At 43.1% G+C, this 21,921-nt stretch overlaps 4 protein-coding genes across 5 annotated transcripts in view; 2 read left to right on the top strand and 2 right to left on the bottom strand.

The window, feature by feature from the left end:
- LOC145457827 (syntenin-1-like) overlaps window positions 1–15,368 on the bottom strand; it is a 97,033-nt gene extending 81,665 nt beyond the window's left edge. Inside the window, exon 1 of the mRNA XM_080336121.1 lies at window positions 15,359–15,368. The gene's annotated coding sequence lies outside the window, so the exon portion shown is untranslated. The remainder of the gene's footprint in view (window positions 1–15,358) is intronic.
- Window positions 1–21,921, top strand: part of LOC145457804 (RNA polymerase-associated protein CTR9 homolog) — a 486,484-nt gene that overhangs the window by 309,986 nt on the left and 154,577 nt on the right. The gene's annotated exons all lie outside the window — the stretch shown is intronic.
- LOC145457065 (ficolin-1-like) lies at window positions 1,366–9,224 on the top strand. Its single transcript, XM_080335223.1, has 4 exons — window positions 1,366–1,535; window positions 1,591–1,687; window positions 8,606–8,702; window positions 8,760–9,224. The coding sequence occupies exons 1-4, from the start codon at window positions 1,389–1,391 to the stop codon at window positions 9,061–9,063; spliced, it is 645 nt and encodes a 214-aa protein (XP_080191349.1). The 5' UTR covers window positions 1,366–1,388; the 3' UTR covers window positions 9,064–9,224.
- The window catches only part of LOC145457834 (NADH dehydrogenase [ubiquinone] 1 beta subcomplex subunit 8, mitochondrial-like), a 107,204-nt gene continuing 106,128 nt past the window's right edge, over window positions 20,846–21,921 (bottom strand). The window contains exon 2 of the mRNA XM_080336132.1: window positions 20,846–20,857. The gene's annotated coding sequence lies outside the window, so the exon portion shown is untranslated. The remainder of the gene's footprint in view (window positions 20,858–21,921) is intronic.

Below are 21,921 nucleotides of genomic sequence, written 5' to 3'. Positions count from 1 at the left end.
TCAATTTCAAATTACTAATTTGCTGCAATCTTCCCGACACTGGTCAAATGGAAATCTGGCTTCTAGCAATCAATCCTAAAGGAACACATGGCCTTGGTGTGAACGTTTAAAACTTGAAATTTCAATAAATACATGCATGTTTCTATCGAAATTCGATTCTCGATTTTTTAATTCCAGATCTAGCTTATAGTCAATAGTAGGCCTATAATACCTTTCAGCTATCCAAATGAAATGAATTCGATTTGACTCCAATTCGAGCAACATCGCTTTTATCCAGTTGATTTCGTAACAAAGTGCCTAACTGCCCATAGCTATTTCAATTGCTAGTTTTCAGCTATCGGCTCGGGCCCTGTCTCGTCAACAGCAAATAAAAACTGTTGTCATTCGCACCGTTCTTTCCAAAGATTTGTGCAGGTCCTCAAACTTTGTTAACTCGTATATTGCTAAATTCGGTAAAATCCAAACCCATGGTAGGCCTATATGCTTTCGATGTTCTCCTCAATATCGAACATGAGCGCACAGCTGAATTGGTGATAGGGTTATTTTTCTTCGATAAGCGGTCCGAGTACGCATGCAGGTCCTGAACCCCGCCCTAAGTAAACGCTGTATAAGACGGTGTGCTGTGTCTGGTAACCTGCAAGAGTTGCACCCGAGTTCCACGTAAGTTGTGGCTAGCAAGGTATCTTTAACTTGCAGTAGTAGACGCACGTTCCTGCGTTAATCCTTGATCAGACTACTCGACGAGAATGCGACGACAGTATTGCCTCGGATACATATATTGGTCGAATGAGTCTATGTAATTTCAGAATTGAACGCTTTGATGATCAAAACGAATGATTCGGAATCACGCCTTGCAAAGCCAAACACAGGTAGTCTATAAGATTCTGTTATTTTGTTTTATAATATTTAATCAGTATTCAATCAATAAGCGCAATTGATCAAGCAGTCGAAGTAATCCGTTTCAGACCACTTATCAGTGTTCTCACCTTGTTCAGGTTGACTATGTTTGCTAAACTTCCAGGGTCTCTCATCTACAGATTAATAAAATCGTATGATTTGACTTACACGATCCCAAGGGGTTGTTAGCGTCCAATTCAAGTCCACCCTCGCACTATTTCGCAATCTGCAATTTAATAGTGCACCAGTCATGTACTTCAGGATCATTTTGTCATCATCTGTAATAAAAATACCTTTACTGGAGGATTTTGAAGAAATGAATTTTTTGATTTCATTGTAGTTGGATGAGTTTTTGTACAACAGTCATCCCAAAAGGTAGTTCAGAAGGAGTCTCGCAAAATGATCGAGAAATCAAGGATGGATGGATTTCCATCGCTGCCATTCGTCATGGGATATTTATGGAACGAATTCTATGATTTCTAGCTCTTCAAATGATCACCAGGAGCAGCTGTGATGGCGCCCAATTGGAATCAGCATTAGCACGCAATGACTCTGGGGGGGTGTTTAAATTAGATATACCGGAGGTTGGAATCAAGAATGTATTCTGTGACGTAACTGACGATGGAGGAAACTGGACCGTGAGTTGGTTGCTCGAGCTTTGTAGAAGAAAAATGAGATATATTTCCGTAAAAGGTTTTCCAACGAAGAATGAACGGAAACGTTGATTTCTACAGAAATTGGGATGATTACGTAAAAGGATTCGGGGATTTACAAGGAGATCATTGGTTGGGTATGACTTTTTGTGTTTAATTTTTCGGCCTGTGCAATCTCATGAATTTCGTCCAGCCGCCCATCGTGGCGAACAAGATTTAGAGGACGGAAATATTTTTGTGATATTCATTACCACATTTTATTCTAACGAATGTAAATCGAGTTACCAGCGCTCAGATCCTCATCCGTCAATATCAGAAACATTGTAACTGAAGATCATGTTGCCTAGTTGCGATTGTGCCCCGATCGCAGAGATCATGCTATGATAGAAATACTTTCTTCTACAATCGCTATCGAGTGAATATTATACTCAAGTACGAGTCGAAGTAGCCCAAAATTCATGATAACAACCATGGACTTTCCCAAACTATCACTGGAATATCCTGATACTTGTACTCGACAAACGTTTTAGCGAAAAGTAAAGTACTTGAAGAGACTTCTGGGGGGACAGAACGTAACCATATAATCAAGTAATACATTCATTACATGAAATCCGAAGCTTTTCAAGCTGACACTCTTCAGTGGCGGTCGTCAGAAATTTCAAAAACTTGCACTAGCCACATATTGCATATTGTCAAAGTACCTTGAACGTAAAATACAAGATTTCCATAAATATGAGCCGTTTGGACCGAGAAAGTACCCACTTCCAATTGCCCAGTTTATTTGCACAGCTTGTACTGCTTGTAACAGGTGTGAAAATCAGATTAGGTCCTTCATGAGTCATTGTTTTCCACAGGTGGAACCCCGTATCATATTTACTACGAAATATTTACTACCAGCAACGCGTACGGATGTGCATCCTGCGATTGATCGGAGTAACATAGTTTACCAATACACGTGCCGATGCGGCAGCAGTCGGTGTGTGGGTCGCAAATCTCAGCGCTTGCGACCAGGGCTTTGGAGCCGGAGCAAGGAGCCGAAGCCCCGGATCCGCGCATTTTCACCGGAGCTGGAGCCGGAGCCGGAGCTCTACATAAAATTCAGCCGGAGCTGGAGCCCGTAATTTGAGGAGAAGCTTCCCGTAATTGCGAATACAGTTAGACTCAATCGGGTAAATTAGGCGTTTTTTCATTTTCAGGAGGGGGTAGGCTACCAAGCAAGAAATCGAATGACAATAAAACAAGCGAATCGTGGTGAAAAATTTCACTACTAGGCCTATTTTAGTTTATTGTAATCTACGACGATTTACTAATAAAGTAACTAGACCCTGGTTCTGCCAATGCGTCGGAACTGATATTTTAGTCATCAACATCCCAAGTGTTGCAGCCATCAGACTTGTAATTTTTTGTTGGCATTGCAAGTTCACAATCTGAGCAATTTGTTTCAGATAATATAAAAGGATTTCGATTGTATAATAGGAAATTACCCCGCGGACACTCATGATAGAAGAGAGCTCCGGAGCTGGAGCAGTTAAAATTTACGGCGGCTCCAAAGCTCTGCTTGCAACAAAGAATTCGTCAACACGTCCCTCGTCAAATTAGGAATTCGATGATGTCATGTCTTCTTCCTCATCACAGTCTCTAGTTACCATGCGTGATTATAACCAAGTAACATAACATGTAACCAGGGCCGTAACAGCACTTTGTCAGGCCCCCCCAAATGTTGGTCCTGCCCCCCCATATGATGATAAACCAAACTTCCTGGGGGCTTCGCCCCCCCCTACACCCCCTCAGGCTTTACGCTGTTCACCGCTACTTATCTGCTAAATTGGGTGTCCATTTAGTGAGTCGCCTTGCCTTGCCTAGACGCGCAAAATGCGAGGAACCTATAATTCAGGACTGAATCGGTCAATATGATCGGGTTTTGCATATTGCTATCAATTTTTACCCTCTCTCTGCTCCCGTAATCTGATTTATCGGTAGAGCTGAGTGAGGTGTGTTTGAAAAGGTAGGACCCCTCAATAATTAATAAACATTTCCTGGTGATATATACCCGTTGGCAGGAACGAAACAGCACTACGTCAGGCCCACCAAAAAAAATTGAGTCTTGGGCTCCCATATGGTGATAAAATGACCCTCATCACATTGTTCGCTTTTGCCACGAAATTATAGTATTACAGTGAGCTGGCGCGAAGCGCGAAAATTTTCATGATAAAACGATTCATGATAAAATCGGTTAATAGGATCGGGAACTGCTGCATATATATTGCTATCAATGTCTCGTCCTCTCTGCTCACGTAATCAGATTTACCGGTAAAGTTGAGTGAGGTGTCTTTGAAACTGCGTAAGTTATAGCCGGAAATAATAATTGAACATCTTCGGGCGGCGGACCGTTGGTCGTTACATGATGTCATTTCGTGACCCCCGCCTGCTATATCAAAAAATATAGAAACGTAAGACCTTAGTAGCTTTCACACTCTATTTAACGTCCACTTGCGAATGAATATAACTTTATTAGTTACACGAGCTTTCGGAGCGCTGCTCCTTCATCAGGTGTCAAAACGAAAGTCCACCAAGTGTTCATATCATATCGGCGCAACCAAGTATTAAAAAATATAGAATCACCCAAACACAGTGTTTGTCAACCTTTTTGTCACCTCAAGTTTTCGTTCAAAATTTTGGGCGGAGAATGTTTTTGACGTCACACCTACGCGGTAGGAACTTTCCTCTCATGTGAGTGTGACGTCACGCCGACGCCTGAAAGATTTGCTTGAACTTGAACTTGAACTCGAGCTTGAGCTTTTGAATTTTGTTTTGTCGAAGCGACCATTACGCTGTATTTATTGTCTTGAAAATCCAGGTTTTTGGTTTGATATGAACGAGTGCCGAAAATATTTTCACAGGAATAGGCGCTGGCTAACGTAATATTAACGCGTAACACTTCCGACAACATCTTTTGCGGTGATTGGAACATAATGGCACCAAAATTGTGAAACAGAGTTTCTAGTGAATATATAACGTCGACCCTAGTCATTTCTATTAAGAACAGGCTTACCATATTTCTAAAAAATCGGTGAATTTTTCCCACTTTGTGATTGGTTGACTAAAAAAAAGGTCATCTTTTCGCTCAGAGCTCAAATCACCGTTTTTCACTCCGAAATACCCGCCGTAGCGTCACTTCTGTGCTAATTTACGGCATATCACTCGCAATTTGCTCTAAATGTGACCTAAATTTTCAAAAAAGAGGACAAAAGGGCGTTCTCCGAGGACACTTTCTAAAAAGTCAAAAAAGAGGACAAATCCTCTTAAAAGAGGACGTATGGTAACCCTATTAGCATCTCATCTTGAAATTATTCTGGAATAGTAGTGATTTATATCACAGTAGAAAATGAATTTCGTGATGAGGTTTCAACCATTCATTGGGACAGATTAGGAAATAAAATTCAGGGATTTTTTATTTCAAACGACCCCTACAAAATGTCTCAAAAAAGCAATATGTTTGTATCAATAGGCTATTGCCTATTTGGCAATTAAAATGAGTTTGTACTGTAGGATATTTTATCTCAGACGACTGTTCTATAATATGGTGTGAGTCATGAAGATTTAGCAATTATGAAGCGAAACTGTATCGTTTTTTCTGCTAATTTAAAAACATTACAAATTAATTCTGTCGATCATTAAAAAAATGTTTCGCGGACCCCCTGAAAATGCTTCGCGGACCACTGTACTAGACTGAAAGATCACACGATTTCGAATTGGCATTTCTTCACTGGCATATAAATTTTCCTGTGGTAAGATTTAATAAGTAACGAATAACAGACCGCCAGTGTCGGTAGCTTGAATAGCGACAAATTATCACTTATTTCTACTCTAACCCTAATCCTTTGTGAAGTGTAGGCTTATTCAAAAAGGTGCGAAATAATTCTAAAATCCTACGATCGCGCACAAGATAACACCTATAAGCAGGCCGTGTTATTTTTGGCATATGCCAAAACTGCCAAAAATAACTTATTTTTGGCATTTTTCGATTTTTATTTTTGGCAGTTTTGGCATCGACCTCTAAATAGATAGTTTACGCCTCGAATTATCCACAAAAACGCTTTATTTGGGCTAGTTTGTCAAAAGACACCTCAAAATGTGCAGCATCCACGTATAATCAGTGCCAACAAACAATAAGAAGAAGAAAAAACCTAACGATTTCATAGGTTAATAATATCAAACGAGACCACAAAATGTGCAGTATCCATCGGACTCAGTGCCAATAAGCAAAAAAATGAAAGAAAAGCACAACAAACACGCTCAACAGCTGATTGTTACAGCTGTTGAATAGACTTAAATCGTTTGCACTGTAACAGTGCTTCCAAACTCAGGTCAGCCAAGTTTCTCCTAAATTCATTTCTCGCCCAGCGAATCTGGGAAATATCGGCTTCAACAGTAGCCGTTGAGGGAAAGAATGTTGCCAGTCATCCACAAGAGGTTTTCAGAGCTTCAAAATCTTTGGAGGGCCGAACCGGCTTCCATGCATCATGAAAAGATATCACTTCGCCAGTGCCATCGATCTCATCGCGGAAAGACTTTTCTTCCCGATCCTTTTCCAGGAGTTTCCTGTGTTGTCTCTCAACACATTCTATTTAGTAGCCCGACTATCACTTCTCCTTCAGTGTACCGATATATTTTCCGAGGACTTTTGTCACTTCAGGTGGCTTTAATATTACCAACTCGTATGGAAGAGTCCTGGGAAGGTTAGCTTGTTGAAGAACATTGACGCATCAAGACTGTCTGGCAAAACGAGACTATGCAGCTCAGAAATAGCCAGACAGTTTGTTGCGTCACAATGTTCAACTCGATCACAATGCAAAAATCGTGGTTGATTTTGGGGGTTCCAGTTCCATGAGCAGAATATAATTTATATTTTAATAATCAGTACTGCGGCAGCTTCTCGTTGATACCCGTTTTATCAGATTTAGTGCTCGACAAGCCGGTCAAAAATGTAAAATTGTCGTAAACCAAATGCAGTCAGCCGTTCAATCACGCTGTGCCCACACCATTTAGTACACCATGCTTTCACCCCTAATGGCTGGGCTGGACCCGGATCAAGAAACCTGCCTTTCACAAACGCTCTTCTCGCTTGTAACGCGGTCCTGTTAACACAACACCATGAACGAAATACACTATTTGGCAGGCCGAGTTATTTTTGGCGTATGCCAAAAATTGCTTATTTTTGGCATTTCCAAATTTTTATTTTTGGCAGTTTTGGCATCTGGCTCCTGAAATGCCAAAAATAACACGGCCTGCCTATAAGACATAACCATCTCTCGCGACTTGTGGCTACATACATCCCAATCGCTACAATGTAATATGTTGGTAGTTTGGTGCAGAACTGGATTTCACGAGTCTGATATAATAAGAATATTACCTATTAAGTAATAAGCACCGAATAACAGAACCGTCGCAGACGGTAACTTGAATATCCAAGATTTGATACTTTCCGCGATCGCTATATGTTTCACGTTGACTTTGGTTGCGTGATGCGAATCATGAGAATATTCAATCAATGTGTCAATTTGTCAACTTGAAATGAAACTCACTACACAAGCCAAGTTGATTCGTATTTGCATGTGTTGATCCGGTACAACTCTAAACCTTTGAGAAATCCATTTACCGCGATCAGTTGATTCGAACGTAACCTGAATATTGCTGACTTCAACTTCAGTTGCATCGAATTATTCACACATTCCACGCCGCTGTTTCACGCCTATAGAATCAATACCAACTAACTAACCGAGAATCAAGAATCACAAGTCTGCACATTGTATTTATTACTGAGAAATCAAACGCTTAACAAAAATACGCAACTTAGCATTTGCCAACTCTAGCATTACCAAAAAAATCCAGGTATTGTTGATTGAAAATCCTTGAGTCCTTATCATCAAAAATGTTATAGTGCGGCGTCGGAATCCATTCGCGGGATGTAGGCCTACTAAAGGTAAATTTGGGTAATCCAAAATGAAATATCTTGACTTTGACATAGTCTGAATTGAAATAGATTGACAAACATGACTACCAACTTTCACCCTGTAACACGAAGCCGCGAAAGATGGTTATGTCCGAGACATTATCTTGTCAGCGATCGCGGGGTTTCGCAAACTATTTCACACCTATTTGAAGTGTTAGTTTGTGAACGCGGCTATTGTTGATATTCGTATCGCCGTCTACGCCGGCACTGTGGTAATCTAATTCCCCAAACATTACTATGCGACTGATTCCTAGATTTAGCAAACTATTTTCACACCTTTTTGTTGAAAGTACGACATTCCGCCCGCGGCCTATACCCGAAAGTACGAATCACCGCCGCATCCATAAGACGCAATAGCCGCCTGCCACCTCCACCATAAGAATAACGATATATTGAAGTCGTAATCACCGTAAACGTTGGGATTACTTCAAATTGGTCATATATAATAATTCGGGAATACACATTAACTAAGGACAAATCACGTGACTATTTACCATACCTGATACTTCTTCAACACGAAGTACGACATGCCAACGCAACTATAAGCCACCGCACGATAGATACCCTATATACCCGAAAGTACGATTTGCCGACGAATCCATGAGAACACACGGCGAATCACCACCACTGCCTATACGCGAAATACGACATGCGAAAGTACGACGTGCGAGAGATGCCTATACCTGAAAGTACGATGTGCGAGCGCACCCATAACAACGCATTACGATGTGCGACCGAGAGGGGGGTCAAAAAGTACGATGTGCCACCACGAGTTTTCCATACGATATGCGACCGCACCCATAAGCCACAATGGCGCATCACGAGCGATCTACTACACTACTGACGTAATTGTTAATCAGATCACGACTCAAATTAAATAAAGTTGATCTTATTTGAAAGCTGATTCTGATGATACCCATTAAAATCTGATCTTTAGCGACCACTAACGGTGTCGAAAACGAAGAATATGTCTGCTTACATGACGTCACAATCACCTGGTTACACCGAAGGTGCGATTTAAATTGATTCACATTTATTTCAGGCCTGGAAACTTTGTACGAAATGACAGAGGGACAGAATAGTGAGTTGAAAATTGAAATGATCACGAGAAAAGGAATTCATTGGGTCGCCAAATACAGGTGAACATCAATCGTGAGCATCTTCTGCTGTAAATTGACAACAATCACAACGTTCAGACATTTCCAAGTCGGACCCGGATGGGACAAGTACAAATTGCGCGCATCCGGATTCTCCGGGAATGCTTCCGATTCTCTCAGCGGCCGACAATTCTCAGCGAAAGACGCGGATAACTCCGGCGCGCGGTATAATAATTGCCCTTCTGACCTCGAAGGAGGCTGGTGGTATAGCAAGTATGACGACTGCGGCTACAGCAACCTGAACGGAAACTTCCACAAAAGAAGCCACCGGAAGGGATTTTGGTGGGGCCGCATCAACTTCCCTCTGCGCTTCTCAGAAATGAAGTTTCGAAGATGGAGTTGAAGTTTCGACGGAAGCGAACTCTATAATAATAAACTACAGATTTGACGCCACAAGGTTTTGCTGATCCATTCTCGTTCGAACACGGTGACGTCGGCTGGTGATTTGACCTTTGATGACCTCTAGGATAGGCTTAATTTGACTCCGAGGTGAATAAAGAAATTTCATTTCAAGCGGCACTGACTTGCTTCAGTGGCTTCTGCTGCTCAGATTCCATTCTTGCAATATCATTCGTTTGAGTACGCGAAGCATGTTAAAGGGGGTACGCAAAACATCCAAATTTGGAGAATGACCTAATTTGTAATTTTCTAAATTAAGAAAATCACGAGGCAGTTTCTCTTCGTACCTGCTTACACTTCAGGACTCGCATCAAGAGAATGGCCCTCCGAGATGAAACATCCTACTGTATAAATTCATTTTAAGGGGGTAAGGTACTGCTAGACTCACAAAATTTTCAAATTGCTATATTTCATGAACAGTCAATCCTAGATTCCTAAAAATTGGCATGTAAGCTGTTTATACTCAACTTCTTACACTGTAAAAATTTTAGGATTTTACAATAATTCCTTGGGCCCGAATTGGGGGGAGATTGGCGAAGCGGACGGTTAGCACGGGGAAACGCCTGTCTCTTCGATGGATGCCGAGTGATCCTAAACAATGCTTCATAAAGTGTCCTGAGGCCTCTAAGCACCTGCTGAAACGCTTGAAACTTCCGACTTTTCGAAAATTTTTACGAAATATGTGTTTGGTACTGGTACGATGCCGAATTTTCGACTTTTTTTCATAACATTCAGATCATAAGTAGCAGTGTAAGTACACTAAAACTTTTATAGAAGAAACAATAGTTTCAGCAGGTAGAACAGTGCTACTGCTTGTATTGAGCCAAGTTTGATCAGGATTGAAGGTCTTCTGATATCAAAATTCCATGTCCCCGTGACACAATATTAACAAAAACTAGAAATAGGAGTAAATCAACTTTGAAAATTGAAAAATATTTTATTGAAAAAGTAGAGCAGGTATTTGAAATCTGTTGCTTTTAAATGGTACAGGCATGCTTTAATCAGTACGTAGCCAAATTTGAAGACAATTGAATGTGCCTAAATGCAAAATCAGTCATAAAAAGTATGAGTGATTTGATGATTTTTTACTCATAACTGCCATCCAAATTCGAAAAATTTACAAACCTTGAATTGGACATCAGTTAGATCAGAGGTCTCAAACTCAAATGTGCGCGCGGGCCATTTTTCCACTTTTGACGACGCCGCGGGCCGCAGCATTTATAGGGGTATTCTATGTATTTCCAAGTAGACCTTATTTGGCGGGAGTGAATTGTCCTATTGAAAGTTAGCCGATCCAACAGACTGACAGTAAACACACATCGTCAAAATTTGATTTACTCTTGTATCAATTTAGACCCGGCACGAAAAGAATCATCGCATTTATAACTATTTGAATGGAATTGTTTTTGTACTTGATATTTATCAATTATAAGATATAGACACCATATGGGCAGACAAATGTATGACGCCATCATAAAAATGATCGGGTTATAATTTTTCAGCTACTATGGATATTTTGAATTTAACAGATTGATTATAGAGACTGATCTGATATCAAAACATTTTTAGGTATAGCACTGTAATTCCAATCAAGGATTCGGGTATATGCTTCTGATAAGTAGGCTATTAATCTCATGGTCAAATATCTTCAAATAGGAGCAAAATCTAAATATAATATATATATATTAATGAATGTGTCCTAGGGATTGAAATGTCTGAACGCCGAACGGCCCATTGATGTTACATCCTTGGAGCGTACCAGTGGGTACCTTATACCACATACATCCGCGAAGCGTTTTTGGAGTACATCGGGTGTATATGCCGCAAATAAATCTAGGAACAATATATAACGCCCTATTCCTATTAATGTAACGACTATGGGCTAGAACAGGGGTGGCCAACCTTTTAGCTATTCACGGCCGCATTTCGATAATTTGAGCAGCCTACGGCCGCATTCCTGGGCATAGTGGACGCCAATATCCATATTAAACTGTCCTTGCCCATTACCGGTGAATTCCGGACTAATATATGTCTTCATATCGGCTTATTATACGCACCAAAATCGACGACCGCCAACACGTACTAATTGAATTACGTGTTGACGGCCGCAGAACTTTCCTTCTACGGCCGCAGGTTGGCGACCCCTGGGCTAGAATTAATTCCAGTTTCGGGCGCATGCCGCGATCTTATCAATACAAATCGACTGTCTACCAAATGCCCAATAATTTAAAATTCGATATTGTTATTCTCGAAATCGTTCTCGTCCATCAATCAAGTTTATCGAAATATAGAAGGCTCCCTGTTCAAACGAATCGAATAAATTCAGAGTTTGTGCGACCCAGAATCTCGTGATGCATCAATATTTGACAATGGCATGGTATACTCCACGTTAATAGCGGAAAGAACACTGAAAAATGACATTGTGCGACAATTTCAGAGTACGAATGTATCAAGCAGACATGAAGAAATATAGATGATGGCAAACGAGAAAGCGTGTATTCTAATCAGTATTGCCACGAATGGGTTTTGAGTCTGACACCGTCTTGAGTAGCTTTCGTCGCGACAGTTGTTATCTCATTATATCGGTGTTTAAGCTGTATTGCTGCATTTCCCGATTATTGTCACTGGCAAAGCCTTGTTACAGAAACGAATATGCGCAGAAATTAATTCCAATTTGCAGGCACACACCAACACACCCTCCAATTTCGCGCTACGATTACTACCACGAAGCTAGCTAGCTCAAGACTGGTTTTGTTAACAAATATGTACACATAATTTAGATTTTAGAAAAGCAGAACGTCTATTTGGGCACGTGGTCGGGAGAGGAGATCTATGATGGTGCTTCTGAGCACACGCTAGCCGCGCAGTCAGTCGGAAACTTAGGGGGATATGGATTTTTTTCAAATTTACTGATATCGCATCAATTCAATTCGGGTTAAGTACATGTGTAAATGACGATCATATAATCTCTTCTTGTTGTAGATTTTGGGCGTATGATAAGCTTGCCAAAGAGTCCGGAAGTGCTGTCAATTAGCGATTCCCTGATCTCTGGTGAACAATTAAATACGCGCGCGCCGCGTGTATTACGCAGCCTCGGCGACAGTTTTCGCAAATAAAAATGTCCGAACCTGATTGCACCGATTGCAGGTGGTTCAGACCTTTGTCGTCTTTTAGAACTCAAGCCATGATACACATCTTCCGATCGTTACGTTCAAGTATTAGCGGAAATGAATTGAAGTCCGTTGGCAGCGATTCGCTGTTATTCAGTTTCGTGATGTCGCTCTTTCATCAATATAACATAAAACAATCACTAATCAGCAAACTCGACCGCATTGTCCCCAAACCAGCGAGAGGTTGGAGCCAAAGTATGCTAGGCCCAAGACGCGATAGATAGGGCGGAGATAATAAAGTTCGATGAGCGGCCAAGTCGATTAGCGCCTTCCTCAGGATTTAGCAACCCAGGATTAAGAAGACCGGTTAATCGTAGCGCATTAACTTCGTCGTTAATCTCATGATTTAGCAAACCGGAACAGAGTACAGATAACTAGTTCTATATAGGCAAACTGTTCAGCGTATGTACATTGTACACTGCGTAGCATTCGTACACGCAAATATTTCCGATAATGACCGTGACGATTTTCTCCTAGGACTTAGGTAATATGGGGTCACTCAACAATCAACCGATTAATCCATTTCTTCGCTGTATATCGTACTGATTACACACGACTATATTTTGCGTCACGTCAATCGCAGATAGCCAGAAACAATAGAAGTTGTGGACGTTGATGACATGTTGAACCCCCGCCAGCTCGCATTAGTAAGAAAAGATTGATAGACGTGAAAAATCCGTTCAGCTCGCATACACCACCTGATTACAACCTCGGGCCTATCATCGCGCGTAACTTTCTGCATGCGGATTAGCAGTTTTTAATCATACGATTAGCATTCTTCCGGATCAGCTAACTTTATTATCTTCACCTAAAATGGGTCCCGATTAGCGGTTTTTAATCACACGATTAGCATTCTACGGGATCAGCTAACTTTATTATCTTCGCCCTTAGGCAAGCAAAGATCTTTTTCGCACCAGGCCTATTAGAGATGCTATCGTGTAGGCCAGCGATGATATCGTGCACACCAAGCAGAAGCCGCCAATGCAGATGCGATTGCGCAGACAAGCGATGATATAGTGAGCTGTGCCTATAGCAGATGCGATTGTTTAAGCCAGCGGAATCAGGCTTCTCCGAGATGCGATAAATCTGGCTGGCGACGTTTGCCACGCGCACGGGAATGCCTGACCTAACTTCGCGACCATCTCAGCGGGACATCATTACAGACTCTTCGCGATAATTGACAACTAGCTTCTCGCAAATCGGCCGCGCGGAACACTGATAAGTGATAACACAATTAATGAATTGCAACTGAATATTTGAGTTAAAATGGTCATTGGTCATTTCAAAATGACGGGGTTTCGCGCTTCAAACAGGGGGATTCGAACCCCGAAACCCCGTGGCTACGCTCCCGGCACACGCGCGTATCGAAAACGTCTGTAACGAATTCGCATCGATTCGCCTGATTACTAATTACTGGTCACAAATCACTTGGGCGTTTGAGCATTTCGTGCGAGGTGGCCGCCACCTCGTAAATATGGTGACGAGGTGGCTGCGTCACCTCGTAACCTCGTGAGTCGGCGCCTATGGTTGTCATAACTACTTGCTTAGTTAGCGAAATACCAAGCTGCGACTTTCTGATCTATTACTATTCCCCTGATACGCGTTTAGTTTGTTGCGTTCGTGGTACTAACAAATTCACGGTGTTCCGAGTCACTCCGAGTCCCCTCGAGTCATTTTCATTTTGCCATCGAGTTAGCCCGAGTCTGAGTAATTCTAAGAAAGGTCCTGTCCAAGTCCAACTCACAAATATCACACACGAATCGTCTAACGCTAACCAATGGTCAGGTTTTGTCATTATGATGTGGAAATGTGGCGAAATATTGAATCGCCCACTGCATGGTAGCGTTTGCAATTGATGTGATAGTGAAGTTTGACGAATAGTTTCAGGCTTTCGGAGCAATTTAAGAGGGAATTTTCACTTTATAACCTGAAAAGATATATGTGACACTTATATATTGTTAAATTCATAAAATTCTAAAATGTCATCGCGGGCAGCATGCGGCCCGCGGGCCGCGTGTTTGAGACCTCTGAGTTAGATGTTGTAAAGATGAAACAACATATCAAGAATACTGCGACATTGTCAAAATACCGATTGCAGGTGGTGCGAGTGAAGAAACTACACCCATATTTCCCCCGTGATCTTTCAAACATAGAATTTTTAGCATCAATTTCATCATGACACTCCTATACTAAGTAGAGTTGCATAACCCTGAGCATTCTGCATCTGCAAAGTCATGCACTTTGAAAAACGCTCAATACTTGCAAGGTCCTTGAAGTCGGGTTTGACTGTTTGATACATTTTGGATGTCAGCGGATACTTGCGGATTGGATCGTAGCATCTTCAAGTTTAGCCTTCAAATAAAAGCACCTCTTTTCATCAGAATTGCCGTACATCGGTTCTTCTGGAGTTGAGCTGTTGGGCATCAGTATTGCCCACACTTCCTCGAGACTTCCTGTGCATCTGGTGCACCATTTACGATGGTATTATGATAATACTGGCTCCACTTTGGCGTTGATCTGGAGATGACAATGTTTTTTGCCTTTCTGTTCAACATCATGTCTTTTGATGAGGTGAACCGACGAAAAGTTTCTTTCTTGCAGCACGACACTCCGATGCTAATCTCTGTGGCAAAGCCTTGCTGGATATTTTGCTAATAGCCCATGCCTGTTGAACCACTGTCAGGGCAAGTCACAATACATTGAATAACTGCATCATGCATGAATTGCTAGGAAAAAGGTTTCCTCTGAATTCCATCCACGATTACCAGTGAACTCGGCACTTGCTGAATTCGGCCAGACGAACTCGGCACTTGGTGAACCCGGCACTTAGTGAATTCGGCCATCGGGAAATTTTATAATAAAAATGCAGTAAATATATATCTCAGATAAAGAATAATCACGTGCCGTAGCGGTACTGGTCACCATGATTGGTTACTGGAATGTTTTCCGGTGAATTCGGCACTAATCTTGGGATATCCCAACCCCAACTTCTACCCTAACCCACTTTCAATCCCCCAGCCGTAATCTTGGGATACCCTAACCCACCTCCAATAACCCTTTCCCCCAACCTAATACAACCCTTACCTAACATCCCCAACCCTAATCTTGGGATACCCTAACCCACCTCCAATCCCCCAACCTAATATTGGGACACCCTAACCCACCTCCAATCCCCTAACCTAATACCCCCCTCCCCAACCCTAATCTTGGGATACCATAATTCACCTCCAATCCCCCTTTCCCCAACCCTAATATCCCTCTTTCCCCCAACCCTACCATCCCCCTTCCTAACCCTAATATCCACCTTTCCCCAACCCTAATATCCGTCTCTCCAAGGCACAAAAAACAATTTATTTTGACGTTTATAAATTTTTGTTCGTGTTCGTGGGAAACGTTTATTGGTGATCCTTTGAAACTTCGTTATTACATAAAACACAGATATCCATCATCTCAAAAGCCGTCCGTCCGTCCCACGCCAAGTCAAATCAACACTGAGCCGACCACGCGTGGTCGATGTGCGAACGTCGCATTATCTCCCACGCTTGCGCAATGCGTGATCTACGTGCCCTGACCTCCTTACAAGATTGATGAATCACTTGATAATACTATTATTAGTTTAATAGTTCATATTAATAGCTGTTGATACACTTTATTACAAAATTTCTCGATGGTCGAGTTCACCAATGGCCGAATTCACCAATGGCCGAGTTCACCAAGTGCCGAGTTCGTCTGGCCGAATTCACCAAGTGCCGAGTTCACCGGCAACCCTTTAATGAACATAATACAAATTGTGGAGGTTGAAGGGAATTCTCGGTTGTTTTCAGTACAGCATTATTTTCGATATTAGACACGAATTCGATAAAAGACGATACCGTTTTGTTCTGATACCTGACTATTTCGCATCCCCGACGTAGTCTTGACGTGATACTTTTTATGCAGAGAGGTACCTGGGTGATACAGCTGATATTTGAGAGATAACAGATTATTTCGCGCATCCAGACGCAGTGAAACTTATTGCAGAGTGATACCTGGGCGATACTTGAAGTGATACAGCTGGTACTTGACTGATACAGCTGATACTTGCTACAGGGTTGGTTCGATTGGTTTGAAATAAGGACAGATCTGTTTGAAATGAGGAGAGTCTCATGTTTGAAATGAGGATAGTCATGTCAGAAATAAGGATAGTCATGTTTGAAATAAGGATAGTCGCTATATTCACGATAAAGTCAGTTGCAGTACCAGGCACGACTTCCCAGTGGTAACCAGTCCGAACACATCCCAGACATGATGTCCGAACACGCCCCAGACACGATGTCCGATTGGCAGCACAGGCGATTGTGTTCGGACTGAGTTGACACTCGGATATCGTGTCTGGGGCGTGTTCGGTCTGTATTGTCATTCGGACATGGTGTCTTGGGCGTGTTTGGCCTGTGTTGATACTCGGACATCTTGTCTGAGGCGTGTTTGGACAACATGTCCGGGGTGTGTTCGGCCTGTGTTGCCATTCGGACATGGTGTCTGGGGCATGTTCGGCCATTCAAGCATGGTGTCTGGGTTGTTTTCGGATCTGAGTTGACACTCGGACATGGTGTCTGGGGCGTGTTCGGTCTGTGTTGCCCTTCATACATGGTGTCTTGGGCCTGTATTGACACTGGTACATCGTGTCTGGCGCGTGTTTGAACATCATGTCTGGGGTGTGTTCGGCCTGTGCTGCCAATCGGACATTGTGTCTGGGGCGTGTTCGTACATCATGTCTAGGATGTGTTCGGACTGGGTTACCACTGCGAAGTCGTGCCTGGTACTGTAACTGACTTTATAGTGAATATAGCGACTATCCTCATTTCAAACATGACTATCCTTATTTCTGACATGACTATCCTCATTTCAAACATGAGACTCTCCTCATTTCAAACAAATCTGTCCTTATTTCAAACCAATCGAACCAACCTTCCTCAAACAAGACAGAGATGGGCACAGTCCGGTTCAGGAGCGGGTAGCAGGATTTCATTGATTTTGTACCTGGCCGGACTGGATCCGGATTTTGAGTTTGTAGTGACGGTTGGATTTTAGCCGGATTTTGTTGCTGCAATATGATTAATTAGCATTATTCTGGCAGGATTTTTTTCGGATTCCGAACTGGACCTCACCAGCTGGATTTTTTTCGGACTCTGAATTTCCAATTGCTTCGACACCCTCCTATCTTTTCATTGTATCGCAGTCTTGTGATGTTTTGAAACGATGAAACTATCAATAAACCTGACTGACTGACTGCCAGCCGGATCCGCCCATCTCTGAACCAGATTCATGAGGTGTTGTTGGTACCATAGTCTTTATAAGATAGTCGTTACACTCCATTGTTCCCGGTGGTAAGTATTGGCGGGACAGCAGCACCTAGCGGTAGTTGTGTTAAAATTTATTTTGGGCGACGGTTGTCCTTGTAACGGCCCTGTGGATATACAGCTGTATCGCTCAAGTATCGAGGAAGGTTGGTTCGATTGGTTTGAAATAAGGACAGATTTGTTTGAAATGAGGAGAGTCTCATGTTTGAAATGGGGATAGTCATGTCAGAAATAAGGATAGTCATGTTTGAAATGAGGATAGTCGCTATATTCACTATAAAGTCAGTTACAGTACCAGGCACGACTTCGCAGTGGTAACCCAGTCCGAACACATCCTAGACATGATGTACGAACACGCCCCAGACACAATGTCCGATTGGCAGCACAGGCCGAACACACCCCAGACATGATGTTCAAACACGCGCCAGACACGATGTACCAGTGTCAATACAGGCCCAAGACACCATGTATGAAGGGCAACACAGACCGAACACGCCCCAGACACCATGTCCGAGTGTCAACTCAGATCCGAAAACAACCCAGACACCATGCTTGAATGGCCGAACATGCCCCAGACACCATGTCCGAATGGCAACACAGGCCGAACACACCCCGGACATGTTGTCCAAACACGCCTCAGACAAGATGTCCGAGTATCAACACAGGCCAAACACGCCCAAGACACCATGTCCGAATGACAATACAGACCGAACACGCCCCAGACACGATATCCGAGTGTCAACTCAGTCCGAACACAATCGCCTGTGCTGCCAATCGGACATCGTGTCTGGGGCGTGTTCGGACATCATGTCTGGGATGTGTTCGGACTGGTTACCACTGGGAAGTCGTGCCTGGTACTGCAACTGACTTTATCGTGAATATAGCGACTATCCTTATTTCAAACATGACTATCCTTATTTCTAACATGACTATCCTCATTTCAAACATGAGACTAACCTTATTTCAAACATGACTATCCTTATATCAAACATGACTATCCTCATTTCTAACATGACTATCCTTATTTAAAACACGAGACTGACCGTATTTCAAACATGACCAACCTTATTAACATCGTGTCTAGTGGGGGTGGGGGGGTGGGACTGTGTTGCCAATCGCACAACGTGTCTGGGACGTGTTCGGCATGTGCTGCCATTCAGACATTATGTCTGGGGTATGTTAGGACTGTGTTGACGCTAGGACATCGTGTCTGGGGCGTGTTCGGACATCATGTCTGGGATGTGTTCGGACTGGTTACCACTGGGAAGTCGTGCCTGGTACTGCAACTGTCTTTATAGTGAATATAGCGACTATCCTTATTTCAAACATGACTATCCTTATTTCTAACATGACTATCCTCATTTCAAACATGAGACCATAGTGTCCTATATGGTGTCGACACAAGCAAATCGCACGGTTCAATGAAATTGTATCACGTCACAGTTTCCATTTGGCTACAGGCAATTTGACGGTGATTTTTGAGCGACTTGCCGAGCATTAAATTTGACGAATCGGGTATCAATCGAAAGCTGACTCTGCTATGATTACGAAAATATAAATTTTATTCCGCTCGCGGCCCTGGAGCCCCCACAATCAGCCCCAAATTATCCATTGTCGAGTAGATTGGCAGTGTGACGCAACAATGCTGTCTGGCGAAACGAGAGACTAGCTCAAGAGCAAGGATGCGGCCGAGCGACGAGAGTGGGATCAGCTGACGTCGCGGCAATAGCGATGTGCAACCGCGCCACAGAGAAACGCTGCGCTGTTGATACTTTTTCTATGCGTTTCGGTACAAGCGAGCACACACCAGCGTTTCCTTGACTTGTAAGGGTAAAACTGCGTCCACAGAATGTATTAGGGCCCTACCAATTTTCGCGCAATATCCTTCAGCTGATAAAGATATGTAGGCTACGTCTAAGTAGTCTACATTGGATATGTCATATTATTATGATATCGATTGCCTTAGCCCGCTTGTTGCGTAGGGCTCCGGAGACACGTCGCGCTGTTGATGGCGGGTGTCGATACTTTCTATAGTCGCTTTTATGGTTAAGTGTGAGCAAGGAGCATTGAGCATGAGCATACATTACAAGCTTTTATTTGATCCGTATGGGTAGAACTTGGTCCGCGAATGCAGCAGGTAAAATGTTGATTGTTGAATAAAGTTTAACAGCAGGAGTGTCGAATTAAACTGGTATCGCTGTCCGGATTCAATCCGTTACTAGAAAGCTTGCGGGCCATACCTGCCAAATGATTCCAAAATGTTACCACCAAATTCATACCTGTTTTTCACTGGAATATATCTGATATCACCATAAACGTTGACGTTGGAATTTGGTTTAGCATTTTTCAATCACCAAATAGTTTTTTTGAATGCCGGGGACCTTTTGCGTCAAAAGTAATACAGTGGTATCACAGATATTTGAATTATATTCATTCTGTAGCCTGTATATATATTGCTAATGTGACCTACGTAAAACGGATTTGCAGTATTTTTTCGCATCTGTGAATAACTGAATGTCCATTGTCCATTCGGCCCAACAGAGTTTGCACTTTTTCGCCTTCTCGGAATTTGGCAAGGTCACCGACGTGGTGCTTATGGGGACTAGAGTGAAAACTCAACGCTGTAGTTGTATTACTACAATATGATATATTCACATTATCTAAATTTGCTGTCTTGAGTGAATCTTATTACTTGAAAGTATATTTTGCTTACTAGAAATATCTCTAACAGCTGAAGGATTGCGCGAAAATTGGTAGAAACCAAATACATTCTGTGGACCCAGTTCTACCATTACAAGTCAAGGAAAGGCTGGTTTGTGCTCGCTTTTAGCGAAGCGCATAGAAAAAGTATCAACAGCGCCACGCATCTCTGGAGCCCTACGCAACAAGCGGGCTAAGGCAATCGATATCATAATAATCTGACATATCCATTGTAGACTACTTAGTCGTAGCCTACATATCTCTATCAGCTGAAGGATATTGCGCGAAAATTGGTAGGGCCTTAATACATTCCGTGGACCCAGTTCTACCCTTACGAGTCAAGGAAAGGCTGGTGTGTGCTCGCTTGTACCGAAACGCATAGAAAAAGTATCAACAGCGCAGCGTTTCTCTGTGGCGCGGTTGCACATCGCTATTGCCGCGACGTCAGCTGATCCCACTCTCGTCGCTCGGCCGCATCCTTGCTCTTGAGCTAGTCTCTCGTTTCGCCAGACATCATTGTTGCGTCACACTGCCAATCTACTCGACAATGAATAATTTGGGGCTGATTGTGGGGGTTCCAGAGCCATGAGTGGAATAAAATTTATATTTTCGCAAGCAGTACAGCGTCAGCTTTCGATTGATACCCGATTCATCAAATTTAATGCTCGGCAAGTCGGTCAAAAATCACCGTCAAATTGCCTGTAGCCAAATGGAAACTGTGACGTGATACAATTTCATTGAACCGTGCGATCTGCTTGTGTCGACACCATATAGGACACTATGATGAGACTGTCCTCATTTCTAACATGACTATCCTTATTTCAAACACGAGACTGAACGTATTTCAAACATGACCAACCTTGTTAACATCGTGTCTGGGGGGGGGGGGGTGGGGGGGGGGGGTGTTTGGACTGTGTTGCCAATCGCACATCGTGACTGGGACGTGTTCGGCATGTGCTGCCATTCAGACATTATGTCTGGGGCGTGTCGGCCTGTGTTGACACTCGGACATCGTGTCTGCGGCGAGTTCGGACATCATGTCTGGGGCGTGTTCAGCCTGTGCTATTGCCATTCAAACATGGTGTCTGGGGCGTGTTCGGCCTGTGTTGCCATTCGGACATGGTGTCTTGGGCGTGTTCGGCCTGTGTTGATACTCGGACATCGTGTCTGAGGCGTGTTTGGACATCATGTCTGGAGTATGTTCGGCCTGTGCTGCCAATCGGACTTCGTGTCTGGGCCGTGTTCGGCCATTCAAACATGGTATCTGGGTTGTGTTCGGTCTGAGTTGACACTCGGATATCGTGTCTGGGGCGTGTTCGGTCTGTATTGTCATTCGGACATGGTGTCTAGGGCGTGTTCGGCCTGTGTTGCCATTCGGACATGGTGTCTTGGGCGTGTCGGCCTGTGTTGACACTCGGACATCGTGTCTGCGGCGAGTTCGGACATCATGTCTGGGGCGTGTTCAGCCTGTGCTATTGCCATTCAAACATGGTGTCTGGGGCGTGTTCGGCCTGTGTTGCCATTCGGACATGGTGTCTTGGGCGTGTCGGCCTGTGTTGACACTCGGACATCGTGTCTGCGGCGAGTTCGGAC

Source organism: Botryllus schlosseri, chromosome 15 (assembly GCF_051294905.1).
Source record: "Botryllus schlosseri isolate E-star chromosome 15, Bs_hap1, whole genome shotgun sequence".
Classification (NCBI taxonomy): domain Eukaryota; kingdom Metazoa; phylum Chordata; class Ascidiacea; order Stolidobranchia; family Styelidae; genus Botryllus; species Botryllus schlosseri.
Note: the sequence above shows the minus strand (reverse complement) of the source record. Positions and strands in the feature narration are given on the sequence as shown.

Bases quoted from the DNA above. Each gene is read 5' to 3' on its own strand.
- LOC145457065 (XM_080335223.1), top strand. From the start codon at position 1,389: ATGATCACCAGGAGCAGCTGTGATGGCGCCCAATTGGAATCAGCATTA. The intron at 1,536-1,590 runs GTGAGTTGGTTG...TTTCCGTAAAAG, and splicing joins ACGATGGAGGAAACTGGACC to GTTTTCCAACGAAGAATGAA. The intron at 1,688-8,605 runs GTATGACTTTTT...CATTTATTTCAG, and splicing joins ACAAGGAGATCATTGGTTGG to GCCTGGAAACTTTGTACGAA.